Raw genomic sequence first — 13,363 nt, forward strand, 5'->3', positions numbered from 1 at the left:
AAATACTTCACGCAGGGAATAATGTGAGGCAACTACCTCCTTTCCTTTGCAATTTGAGTTGCTTCCAGTCAGTGGAATTAAGATATTACATAATGACACTTCCCTTTCAGCTGTCAGATATGTTCATGCACATTAAGACTTCTTTAGTTCTAAAGTTTGTTTTAAACATTGCCCTAAACATAGACTATATGTACCATCCCCCATAATAGTTGATTGAGCAGCAGAGGCCTGTTGAATTTATTCATAATGGTAAACCTGAATTTGCCTTGTATGATGTATGATGTATAAGACAGCCTTTCTGTTTCCTCCTTATGATTGTACATTCCTGCCTCCTTCACAGACTTGCAGCATTACTCCAATCTTGGACAAACATGAAGGAGGATTCATTGATTTAATAAATGCATGCAGATGTTTTGATCTCTTGTATAGAAATGTGTGCCTTCAGGGCTACACAATCCAGTATGATTGTTAATCATGTAGTATCTGGCTTGTAGATATGTTACATGACAGAATTAGGCAAAGATCCAGTTAATACAATATATTTCTATGTCTGAAAGCATTCCTGCAAAGCTAATAAGCAGGAAAACGAGAGCTATCTCTTGTTTGGCTTCAGGCGCTGATATATACATATATAATGATATATAACTAAACATAAAGTACCAGTTTAATCAGTTGGCCTCTTTGTATTTTAGACATTTTATAGTTTTTGAACAGTCTTTTGTTTAATTTTTTAAAAACTTTGTGGATTGCTTGCTGTACTTCTGAACTTATATAACTTGTTCAACCTGCGTTTTATGTGCCATAGTCCTTGACTAGTCTAATGAAAATAGTTAAACTTCTTGAATGCTTGGTGATGTTTATTTTCTATAGTCTTTGTAATATGTACTGTAAGTTACCGATATAAGAACTAAGTTAATAGGTTTCCTCGATCTCTGAAATGCCCTAAGAAGAAATGTGGTAGACTGCTTAGAATTACCGTAAAAGTAATTTTAATTAGATGTAATTTTATTCATTTGGTTTTAATTTCTTACCTGTTTATCATCAGTCAGCTGGTTCACAGCAATGGATCATTGGTTGAATACTGGTTCATTGAAGCATGCAAATGATAATACAACTAGCAATGTGAGAAATTTAGAAAATTAGATAACTGACAATAGCAAACAGGTCTTGACTGCAATTACTCACTAAGTGGAACTGTAATCTTACTCTCAGCCCAGGGAAGCAGGCAATGGCAAACCACTTCTGAAATCAGTGGCTTGTCTAGACAGTCGCCAGGAGTCAACACTGACTCAAAGGCACCCCACAGAAATGTTTAATTGGGTGGTTCCCACATTTTTCCAAACTTTTATTCAGTGATCCATTATTGCAGAAAACCTAAGTAACAGTAGACTATACTATACTATACTATACTATACTATACTATACTATACTATACTATACTATACTATACTATTTATTTTTTATTTATTCAATTTGTATACCCACTTATTTCACATATGTGAATCTGGATGGCTCACAGCAATTAAAAACAACAGCGAGAAATATATATATATATATATATATATATATATATATATATATATATGTGTGTGTGTGTGTGTGTGTGTGTGTGTTTGTGTATGTAAAAATAACAAATGTATAACTGTTCTAAAACCACTATTAAAAACCATATTAAACACAAAACATAATCACAGTCAACAGGTGAATACAAGCAATACACTCCTTTCAATACAAGTAGTCCTTGACCTATGACCATTCGTTCAGTGACTGTTCAAAGTTACATAGGTGCTGAATGAATGGTGGTTATGACTGATCCTCAGAGTTCCAGCCGTCCCAGCACCCTTGCAATTATGTGATCACCATTTGCAACCTTCCCTGTTAGCTTCCACAGAAAGTAAATGGGGAAGCGGCAGGGAAGGTCACAAGTCGCTGGGGTAAGTCCCCCACATCCACGCAGCCTCTCCAACTCTCCCTCGCATCCTCCCCAACCTGTGCTGTGCCTCTCGTGCACCCTCCCCAACTCTCCCCCACACCTCCCCCACTCCCTCCCCAACCCAGCAATAGCCACTTACCTGCCTGTTAGCCTGGGACTTGCAACTTCCTGCCAGCTTCCCCACTGACTTTGGTTGTGGGAATCCAGCAGGAAGTTGCCTCGCCTAACAACTGTGGGATTCCGTTATTGACGGCAACTGGGATTGCAGGGATTGCTGTTGCTAAACGATGCAGTCACACTTTACAACCACATTGCTTAGCGATGGAAATTCCAGTCCCAGTTGTCATCGTAAGTCAAGGACTACCTGTATAATCATTGGAAAGGCTCACCACTGCTGCCAGACCCCCAAGCACGGTGGCATAGCCATGTCTTCAGGCCTTTCCTAAAGGCCAGAAGGGTAGGGGACCATACCATACCATACCATACCATACCATACCATACCATACCATGTAGTGCATTTTTGTTCAAAGGTTATTAATGACTCTGCGAAGGAGAGAAAATGTTGCAGTGGGATAAAGACATGGGTGAACACCTCTGGATTTCAAGTTAACAATGTCAGTTAATTTAATGTTATTTCAGCTTAGCCTAAAAAGCCCGTTCCGAGTGAGTTAGAAAGTGGCCTGCTTCCCATGTCAACAAGAAAGGAAATGACTTCAGATTGGGTTCGGTCCAACACTTTCTCCAACTCTTAACGCTATTTAACTGTGAGAGACTTCAGATGCAATAATTTCTTGCATCAATTGAACCTCCATATAGAAAATCTGAAAAAGAATTCATATATATGAACAACTATTGTCTATTGTGTTGTTCATGTAACATCATACACACACGTGCACATGCTTGCACACAAACTTACACAGTTCAGAATTTTCAAAGTGCTTTTTATATCAACTGTATAATCTGTGTTATAGTTTTGAGATTTACTGATATTCTCTTCATGATAGAAAATGGGAGTTTAATAGTGTGATTATAGTGACCTGGTAAATTCATAATCAGTAGATTTAAACTAAACTCATTCTAATTTGCTTTCTTAGAGGTGATATTGCATTATTATATAGTATGCAGACTTAGGAAATTTTGGATACTTGACGCTTCTCACCACCTAAATAAAGAACCTCAGGAGGTGATGTTACTTATATGACTTTTGCTGGGCTCAGAAGCTAAACACCATTGTGCATGGTTAGTACTTGCTGGGAGACTTGTTGGGGAATACCAGGGCTGTAGGCTAAACAAGTAAAAAAAAAATTCTGGAAGAAGGCACACATTTCTGTATATGTGCGTGAAGCCATCAGTTTACCCTGAAGGAAAGAAGTAAAAGTAAAGGTACTCAATCATGCCCTTACATTGATGTATCATGGTACTCATGTAATTCCCCAGTGCTCCTTATGTAAAACATGTTTAAATTTAATTTTCTTTCATGGTATCCTCTAAATAAAGAAAAACAGATACATATGATGAATGGAATATCTTTAATATGTTTAATCTCTGCATGTACTCATGTAGAAGGTATATCACATTAAAACAAAGGAATTTGCTGAGTTCTTGTAAGAAGCACATTGCTTCTAAATTGGCAGTTTCTTCATAATAAACCTCTTTTTCTCCAAGGTCCATTGTTAAGGAATAATAAATATTTCTATATAAAAAATTAAAACAAAAATGCTTCCTCATAATGATTCCTAATAATAAAATAGACTTCCTCATTTTCACTAAATTGCAAGATTGATCTTATCACAGATTTATTGGAATAGAAGTATTGTGTAATTTTTAGAAGGAATGCTTATGTCTGATGTTCTGGAGTAAGAACTGTTCAGTTGTGAAAAAAATTGTAATTATTTCATTGGCTCCTGCAGTTCCACAATTAAAGATAGATTCCCTAGTAACTTCTGGCCTCAGCTTAAGTTGGTTGGAACTCAACCAAGAAATGTAAGCAGCTGCTTTTGAAACATCAAGTACCAAGGCATGATTGGTTTTTAAAAAATCAAAGGCAACAATCACAGATAAGCAGGGTCATATTTCTTAGTTGAGAATGAGCAGTAATCTTTAGCTTGGCTGGAAAAGGGGCTTTCGTTATTTGTTTTTGTTGTAGCTTAACTATTCTGCCTTCCCTTCTTTTTTTTTTTTCTTTTTTTTTAATGTGTATGGACTTTCTATGAACTTTGACCTCCATTCACAGAGACGCATATGGAGCTGTCTTTCAAGCCAGAGGAGACAGCAGCAAATTATCCCTTGGAGGGTTTTATGGATAGTCTAAACAAAAGTACATCCTTGAGTCATCTGAAAAATTGATAGGAAAGTCCCAAACACTCATCTGGTGTCTGCATTGTTTAATCGCGTTACAAATTTGGACAATATTCTTGGCTTGGCTTAGCTAGTTAAATGCAAAGACTTAACAAGAGGGATAAATGTTTATTATCTTGCTGTTGGGAGAATAGTCAATGAATATCTCCCCCAGGCCTCACTAAATGTTAAAATAAATGCAGGAACAGCATATAACAATTCAGGCGTATTTTCATAGTATAGCAACATCATTTTCTCCATCTTCCATTCCTGTCCTTTGACAGTGAGGTCTATCACATTTTTATCTTGAGAGCTTTATAGCTGGAGTATTTTGTTTGTGCATGTACACCAAGATTCTTCAGCATGAAACCTGTGTTTCTCTAAAGCAGGTATCTTTCAGCTTTGGCTACGTTGGCTGTGACTACTGCGAGTTGTAGTTTTCCAAAGGATTTCCCATCTCTGCCATGAAATGTGGCATTCAGCATATAATTCATCTTGGAAGAAAATGAATCGTAGCAATGTAAAGATAAAGGATAGAAGTATGAAAAGCTGTTGAAGTGTGATTCTAGTGGCTTTTCCTTCCCTGTGACTAATGTAAATGCAAATAATTAATAATGAAGACATTCTAAAAAGTGCGATGAATTGTACACACACACACACACAGACAGTTTTATAGAGTTCTACCAGTGGCATGATTGGGATAGCTGATATACAAAATTATCATGGAGCGGTATAGAATGCAAGCAGCCTTGTTTATTTGCATCATGTTGATCCATGTGAGAAGCTAAGTTGCAACCTTACTCTTTCAAAGGATAACCCTATGTGTGTGAAAGGAGTAAAACAAATATTTAGTGGAAGAGCGTTCAGATATATGAGCCTCCTATCTGTAGTCAGAAATAAAATTACTTGCTCTGTATTTTGTTGTTGCTGCTGTACAAATGAGGTTCTAGGACTATCTGCACATCAGGTTGTTGCTGGTGCACCACTGATACATGCAGTCCTATACCAATCACATGGAATTATTTTGCATTAATTTATAAAATCCTTGTCATTCCCACAAGCCTTGAACTATTGCATAACTATAAAGGAGAAATATTCCTTGGAAATCAGGGAATTGTTGCGCAGAGGAATACTAAAATTCCCACAATGGAGGAATGAATTGTAAAGATATCAGAAGTGGCAGAAGTGGCAAAACTGACCTGTTTGGTCAGGGATAGAACAAGTACTTTTATAAAAGACTAGAAACCTTTTATAGACTTTTGGATGAAAATGGAAAAAAGTGATGATTTATGGTTTTGATGATTGAAAAAGGACTAAATAAGAGATTTTTGTAATACTGAGGGAGGGAGGGAGGATAATGAATTTGCTCATAATTGTTGAAAAGAAGGTTGGAAGTCACATGTTTTTTCTTGTTTCTTTAACTATTTTTCTTTCTTATTCTGCTTTAGTTTTTGCACTTTCTTTTTTTTCTTTCTATTCTTCCATATTTTTTCTTTTCATTTCCCTTTTACTTATGTAAAAATTCTTAATAAAAATTATATTAAAAAAAAAAGGAAATCAGATAATTGTGTTTTAAGGATGGCATATAAGATCATTTCACCATAAGTTAGAAGCATTCCTGCATTAGATATAGGGAACATTACTTATGAGCCATCTGGTTGCTAGCTAATACATCAACTAAGGAATGTTTAGTATAGCAAAAGTATGCAATATGTATATGAACTAGTATTCATATAAAGCTTATATAGAGTTTCACAATGATTATAGTGAGAGCTCATACTTTTTTTTTTTTACTTGCTTTAGGAATGAGTGTGTTTTGTAAAACAGTTATTCCCCCAGCCATTGTTTTTCTTGTATCTTCATTGTTTTTCTCCTTTTCAGATTCTCTTTCAGTTTCCAGCAATGATGCGAGTCCCCCTGCATCAGTAACGTCACTCCAGCCCCATACAATTGGTGCACAAAGCTCCCCAGGTCCTAAACGCCCAGGCAATACCCTGAGGAAGTGGCTCACTAGCCCAGTGAGGCGACTTAGCAGTGGAAAGGCAGATGGCCATGTAAAGAAACTGGCCCACAAACATAAGAAGAGTCGTGAGGTCCGCAAAAGTGCTGATACCGGCTCTCAGAAGGACTCTGATGACAGTGCAGCTACACCCCAAGATGAAACTCTTGAAGAGGTAGGTGTCCATTTTTTATGAGAGGCTGCTCACCTTTTTCTGAAAATAAGTCTTCGGCATCATGGTTTTTGTTACCTTCTTGGAAATAATTACATTGAGGAACACCACTATTTGGATTGCATTTTTAATGACAAAAGGAAAAAAGAAACCCTTAACAAGCCATTTGCTTCTATATTTTCCATAGTGGTCTTCCAGAAGCGGCTACATCTGGCTATTTTCATTCTCCAAATTATCTCTCTTTTACCATTGATGCCTCTGTCAAAGATATGTGACTAATTGTCCTGTAGATCAGTGTTCCTCAACCTTGGCAGCTTGAAGATGTGTGGACTTCAGCTCCCAGAATTCCCCAGCCAGCATAATTAGACAAGTCCACACATCTTCAAGCTGCCAAGGTTGAGGAACACTGTGGTAGATTATTAAAATAAGCATTAACTATACATGTAGGCTAACAATTTATGAGGGAAGTAGCAGCAGTTCTGTAGTTAGGTTTGATTATATGACCGGAGTCTGAGAAGACCATGTGGCCCAGGTGGACAATGCATTTATATGGCTGCCCAACTTAAACAGTATGATTCTGGGTGGAGCAGAAAAGACAAAAAAAAAAACCATAAATAATTAATACAAAGTGACACAGACTATAAAACATATTGAACAATAAAATGGTGAATAGATAGCAGGAAGATTGCTTGCTTCCTTTGTACTGGTGGAAAACAGTTTTCTTTGCCTATGAACTTCTGTCAGAGGCTGCCAGGGGCATCAAGTCCACCACCAAAGGAATGGACACAAAGGAGGATCCCCTTTGGAGATGTTTGACAAACCCTTAAGAGAGACCAAAATATGCATTTTTATTTTTGCATATTTTGTGGGTGCCAGGAAAAGGCAGAAGGAGGAGAGGAATCTGGCTTGCTAATTCTGCCCTGCTATTAAGAGGTACATTACAAGGAAAGAGTAAGGAATAAAAAAAAAAATGGCTTGATAGTAATTACAATGAATGGTCTGAATCTAAATCCACAAACTTTGTCTTGCTGTACTGAAGAAAAGTGTTTGTATGTTTTCAAGGCTTTAGGGCTCCTTCAAACATTAACCTCCTAGAAATGTTTTAACAGGGCATATTTTTGCCTTCCCCCCACTTTGGGATGTTGCTGGATTATTTAAGACCCATAAAGAACTAGTCAGTAGCTACAATCTCTACCTTCACGAAGTATGCTAAACCAAAACCCCTCAGTTCACATTTCAGCTCAATAGGATATGTGAACTTACTTAAAGTGCCAAAGCAGAAACTTTCATTCCCTAATAAAGAGAATAGAGGAGAAGCATGCAAGATTCACCACATCTTATTTGCGAGGATATAAATAAATATTTATTAGTAGACCAATTTTACCAATGCAGTAAACTTCCCAATATAAGAATGGGTCTAAACTAAATTATTTGAATTTGGCAAATTTCACAGGAAGGATAAAACTATGTTTATCAAGATTGGCTATAATAACAGAATCTTGCAAATCTAATTGTGCTGTATCTCCTTCTCCTTATACTTCAGTGAATTAGGGAGGCATCTGCTCAAGACCCTTCCAAATGTTATATCATTCTGGATTTTAAAAATGCTTCAGCACGTTTTATCTAGGCAGCGATTCCTGCATATCTCTATCAAGGTCATTTTCCTTATGCTACATTAAGTGGAAATTTACATAACTCAAGTCCCATCAAACCCAGCTAAAATTAATTTGAAAATGCTCTATCTATCTATCTATCTATCTATCTATCTATCTATCTATCTATCGAATTGGTCACTGCCCATCTTGTTAAATGACTCTGGGCGATTTACAAAACAATTAAAATCAATTAAAATAAAAAGATCCAAAATAATTGGCAATCACTCAGAGAGCGATTTTATAGTAAAAATGGTTGGTTCTCATATAACACCAAGCTGTAATAATATTGGATTTGTGAATTAATAATAATTTTAAAAATTCTGACTTAGCACTAATAGGAACTGGGCTTCTTCACTAGTTAAAGTAGAATTTAGGAGGTTTTGTTTGGTCAAAAGAAGGTCACAGTTGAACTTTCCTCAAGGTTATTAGAGTATTAGAAAGGTCAGTAGAGTGCTCTTAGAACTGAGAATTTTAAGGTTTGAACCGAATACAATACAGAGAAGGATGTAGCCAGTTTGACAAAATGAAAAAGAAAATGAGCTATATTTCAGGAATACTGGCCTATCATATAAGGCTCTTTTAAATATAAAGGTTATAAAGCACTTTGAATATGACTGAGCACCATCTAAGCAATAAGTATGAATATGATTTTCTTTGCAGAGAGGCCGGAATGAAGGCTTGAGTAGTGGCACCCTCTCCAAATCATCCTCGTCTGGCATGCAGAGCTGTGGAGAGGAAGAAGGTGAAGAAGGGGCTGACACTGTGCCACTTCCCCCTCCAATGGCAATCCAGCAACATAGTCTGCTTCAGCCAGACTCGCAGGATGATAAGGTAAATGAATTGGAGAGACTTCCTCTGGCAGAATAGGTGGGGGAACAATTGGTTCCCAGTGGTCAGAGCCCACTGTCATGCCAACTGGATCATGACCAGAACCCTTGTATTCTATGGTGATAAAATTCTGGATCATGGACATTTACAATCTGCGCAAGGGATTTTGCAGAAATTATGCAATTTTAAGCCAATTTACATAATTATTTCACTTGCACTTAGCTATTACATGTACTTTGTTCTAGTTTTAATGGTCATGGTCAGCACATGTATCAATTCAAAAATCTGCCTCCAAATTTAAAAAAATCTTATTTAACTAACTAGCTCCTGAAACATCTCTCTCTTAACATTTAAGAATGTTAAACAGTCTTTAACATTTAAGACTGTTAAATGTGTAAACTTCTATTCTCTATTCTATTCTCTGTTCTGGCTCTATGAGCTTTTAAATCAGTTTCAGTCCAACAGATAAAATATTGGGTAAAATTCAACAATGCAAAGATACATATAGATAAAAACAAAGCAAGAAAAAGGCCAATGAACCTCAAAATCACAAAATCCCAGAGCAGATCAATCTCAGTATTCATTTTTCGAAGATCAGGGGAGAGCTAGCTAAATGCACCTCACTGGGTTTAACCATGTGCAGCACACTGGTACTGGCTGTTGCATCTGGCATGCTCAAATTATTTCTATCATTTTCATTATGGATCTGCCAGTTCTCCATTATTCGTGCAAAGTTTCTTGAGGAAGTGGTTTTGTTACTCATATGTTAAATAATTAACCTAGGTTTCTGTTTGAGCTCACACTGAATTTTGGAAGGCATCCACTTCAGTGTAATTTACATCTGATTCACTCTAACTTTTTGGAAGTGTAGAATTTTATTTTCATCCATGTAGAGAGGAGGGTAGTAGTTCATAACCTCAGTCTTTCTCCAGACACTGAATAGTTATTTTCCAATTTAAAAAAAAATCCCAATGCTTCAGATACCTTCAGTTTCTATTCTGTTTAAAGTACAGTGAAACCTTGATGTAATGGACTTTGATACAATGGAGTTGCATGCAGTCATGTCAAAAACATGCTTTTGTATTTAATATCTGTTTGTGAATAACAAATACCTCCTCCCTTAATTGGTCTGTTAAAATGAGATTTCACTGTATTCAGAATTAATTTTATAATGTCTTTATAAAGGGGTGTCTTATTTTTTTGGCAACATGCCATCATTCTCAGAAAGCCAGACATTTTCAGTGGTTGGGGGTATGGGTTTTTATTTCCTTCTTCGTTTTCTGGAACTCTTGTGGCTTTCTCCTATGGATGTTAATCATTGCTAAGGTAGCCACATCCTTGATGGCAGAGGAGATTTCCTGGTAGCTGGTGAAAAAGACTCCCGCGGTATACAGAATGATGACAGAATCTGCAGTATAGTGTTCTTAGACATTAATAAAAAGTTTCTCAGGCTTAAAATCCTTTCTGCTCTTAGTTAGCTTATTTAGAAAATCAAATATTTTGGCTCAGATTTAGATCTTGCTGCGGTAGCTGCAATGTGTAGAATGAGCCCTACTTGACAAAGAGTTCATCTATTCTCTTCTCTGAGTTGAGTAATGCTTTCTATATGCAGTTGTGTCCTGTGTTTCACAGACACAGACACACAATACGTACATATACTTTTCACAAAGATTTCAGCTGAAATTTTAAGTACAATAAATTATTTTAACGACCTCTGGCTTTTGTCTTTTACCTCTCTGCATACGGAGCTCAGGAACCAGTCTGAGATCCACAGATTTCCGTCAGCTTCCCTTCACTATCTCTGTTGCCTCAGGGTGTTAATATCAGTGTCTATGGCAGAGGCGTGGTTTCAGTCTTACTATGCATGGACATACAAGGAGGCTTCCCATATCTTAGCAACACTTCCGCTCTGAAAAGTAATTTTATATTGCAAATAGTCTTCCATTAAAAAAATGTTGATTGCATAGAATTTCTAGCAGATGAATAAAAAAGAGAAATCTCAGTTCTCATGGGTTAGTGGCACTTTATCACATGCCTTCTCTAAATCAACAAATGTACAATACAGTTTCTTTTTCACAGTTCTACATTTCTCAGATACTTGCTGAACAGCAAAAATCTAGTCTGCATATACCTGCCAGCATAAAGCCAAACAACAGTTGCCAGGTTTTGCTTACTTTCACCTCTTGTAGTCTTTCAATCAAAATTCTGCCAAATATCTTCCCTGGCACATTTAACAGACTAATCCCCCTGTAGATTTTGCATTCATTCTTGCTGCCCTTCCCTTTATGTAGGGGAACGGTTCTTTCAGTCTTCAAGCAGTGATGCTAACCAAGTCACACAGCTGCTCCATAAGCAAACTACATTCATATTTTAATATTACTGAATGTATCTAAACCTGAACCATTGCCATTTTTCAAGATTCTCACAGCATTTATTACCTCCTTTTCATCGTTTTTTTTCTTGGATACTACCATTTATAACATTTGTTTCCTTTCCACTTTCTGACATCAGTATTACTTTCCATACTGTGAGGATGGTACTGATCAGTTTGGGCAGAACCAAGGACGACCAAAGCCCAGTTTAACTCCAAGCATGCTTTTGTTAAGCAAACCAAGATCTCTAATCTAGAGACTACCTTGCAAACCAACATATTACTGCAGATATCACACCAGATCAGAAGTAAATGCAGTATCCTAACACACACAGATCTGTCAAGCCATGTTAATTTGGGTGTCAACAAATGAAGACCTGAGTCATTGGAACACACCTGCATTGTCTGTAGTTAATCTGTTTGGTAGTGCTTTATAAATTGCTTTTTATAACAATTGCTACAAGAGCTGCTATGCAGTATTTTTTCTTTGATGCCTTTTTCCAAAAAAAATCACCTTTAATTAGCATTATGTTGATTTTTTGTTCTGTCTGATTTGGCACAATTTCTAGGTATTCGTGTAGATCCCCCATTTCCTGTGTCCCCGTCTCACTGAAGCCATTTAGAACACACTCAAGTATTATTTACATTATGGGGCAGCCAATCTTCTCATATAGATAAGAATGAACAAACTTCCATATTCTGAAACACTGTTTCTTGATTATTTTTAACGTTTCTGTACAGTAGTGAAAAAAGCATAACATATTTTGCATGTTTTATGAAGTGAACTTTATATTACTTGTTTAGATTCCAGTTACTTAGGGATGCATGCAGTCTACAAACAGACTTGCTTATTTACTAATCCCTGAAATCTTCTCCCAGAAGCTTTCACTGTCCACACCATTTCTCATCATTTGCAGCCAGAAATTGGAACCCTGTAATTTTTGAGGTTAGAGATCTTCTAGATTTATGTTTTATGCTTCTATTCAGGAAAATAGATGGTATAAGGAATTTTCCTTGTAAGCAAAATGTTCCTGCTCCTCTTTCGAATGTTCAGTTCTAAAGAAGTTTCACTCTTACCCACAGTTCAAATATAATTAACTTCAGCAGGTAATACAGTAGGTAATACAGAAAGATTTAAGGTTCCCCACAAGCCAATTGTATGTTACCATTGCAAGATGGTATATTACAAGTAAGTGAAAGATACAGAGAGTGTAACATTTGTCAGTAGCAGGGTTTGCTGTGTTGTTTGAATAGAAGTAGGAAGTGAGGTGAATTATTCATTAAAAGGTTATAAAAAATATTTGTTTAATAAGATGGGTTTCTCCCCTCCATCTCTCCATCCCCATCTTAACTCCATTCCGTAGACATCTTCTCGTTTATTGGTACGTCCTACCAGCTCAGAAACTCCCAGTGCAGCAGAGCTTGTCAGTGCAATAGAGGAGCTTGTGAAGAGCAAAATGGTGAGTGATTTTTTTTTGTTTTTTGTTTTTGCTTGCTTGCTTGCATCCAGTAGAAAGTTCAGACTCGCATATGTGGTATATTATGTGGTCATATTAATCATGAGAGTATAGGAATCTTACTTGATCTAGATAAAAATGTGCTACCCAGCATTTTTTACCCCAAGTATGGCCACCCAAATACCCCTGGGAAAAATAAAAATAGAGGAAAAAGTTTATAATATCTTGGAGTTATTTTTTAAAGTTAATTTATCTAATAGTGAAAATGTAAGTTGTAAGTAGCATCTTTTTTAAAATAATAAAATAATAGGATATGTATTATTGATAGTTAAATAAGTTGTGTGTAAGATGTCATCCGGCTCCTATTAGATTTGCAATGCACGCAATTTAAAGGAAATAAACAATGTTTTTCAACTTGCTCTTAGGCTCTAGAGGATCGCCCAAGTTCACTTATGGTAGACCAGGGTGACAGCAGCAGCCCATCATTCAATCCTTCAGACAACTCACTTCTCTCCTCCTCATCACCCATTGATGAGATGGAGGAACGGAAATCCAGTTCTTTAAAGAGGAGACAGTAAGACTAGACTATCAATTTTTTTACAGTCTGTCAT

General features: G+C 36.6%; 1 protein-coding gene across 3 annotated transcripts in view; it reads left to right on the forward strand.

Annotated features, from left to right (window-relative positions):
- Nucleotides 1–13,363, forward strand: part of TRIO (trio Rho guanine nucleotide exchange factor) — a 249,792-nt gene that overhangs the window by 192,897 nt on the left and 43,532 nt on the right. For all 3 annotated transcript variants that reach the window (XM_088130970.1, XM_088130969.1, XM_007420371.4), the window contains exons 35-38: nt 6,152–6,444; nt 8,757–8,927; nt 12,660–12,755; nt 13,178–13,326. In XM_088130970.1, coding sequence (XP_087987096.1) covers nt 6,152–6,444; nt 8,757–8,927; nt 12,660–12,755; nt 13,178–13,326 — 709 coding nt within the window. The remainder of the gene's footprint in view (nt 1–6,151; nt 6,445–8,756; nt 8,928–12,659; nt 12,756–13,177; nt 13,327–13,363) is intronic.

This window comes from Python bivittatus, unplaced genomic scaffold (genome assembly GCF_059951505.1).
Source record: "Python bivittatus isolate LINGU-HERP-01145 unplaced genomic scaffold, Pbiv_v1 ctg000840_np1212, whole genome shotgun sequence".
Classification (NCBI taxonomy): domain Eukaryota; kingdom Metazoa; phylum Chordata; class Lepidosauria; order Squamata; family Pythonidae; genus Python; species Python bivittatus.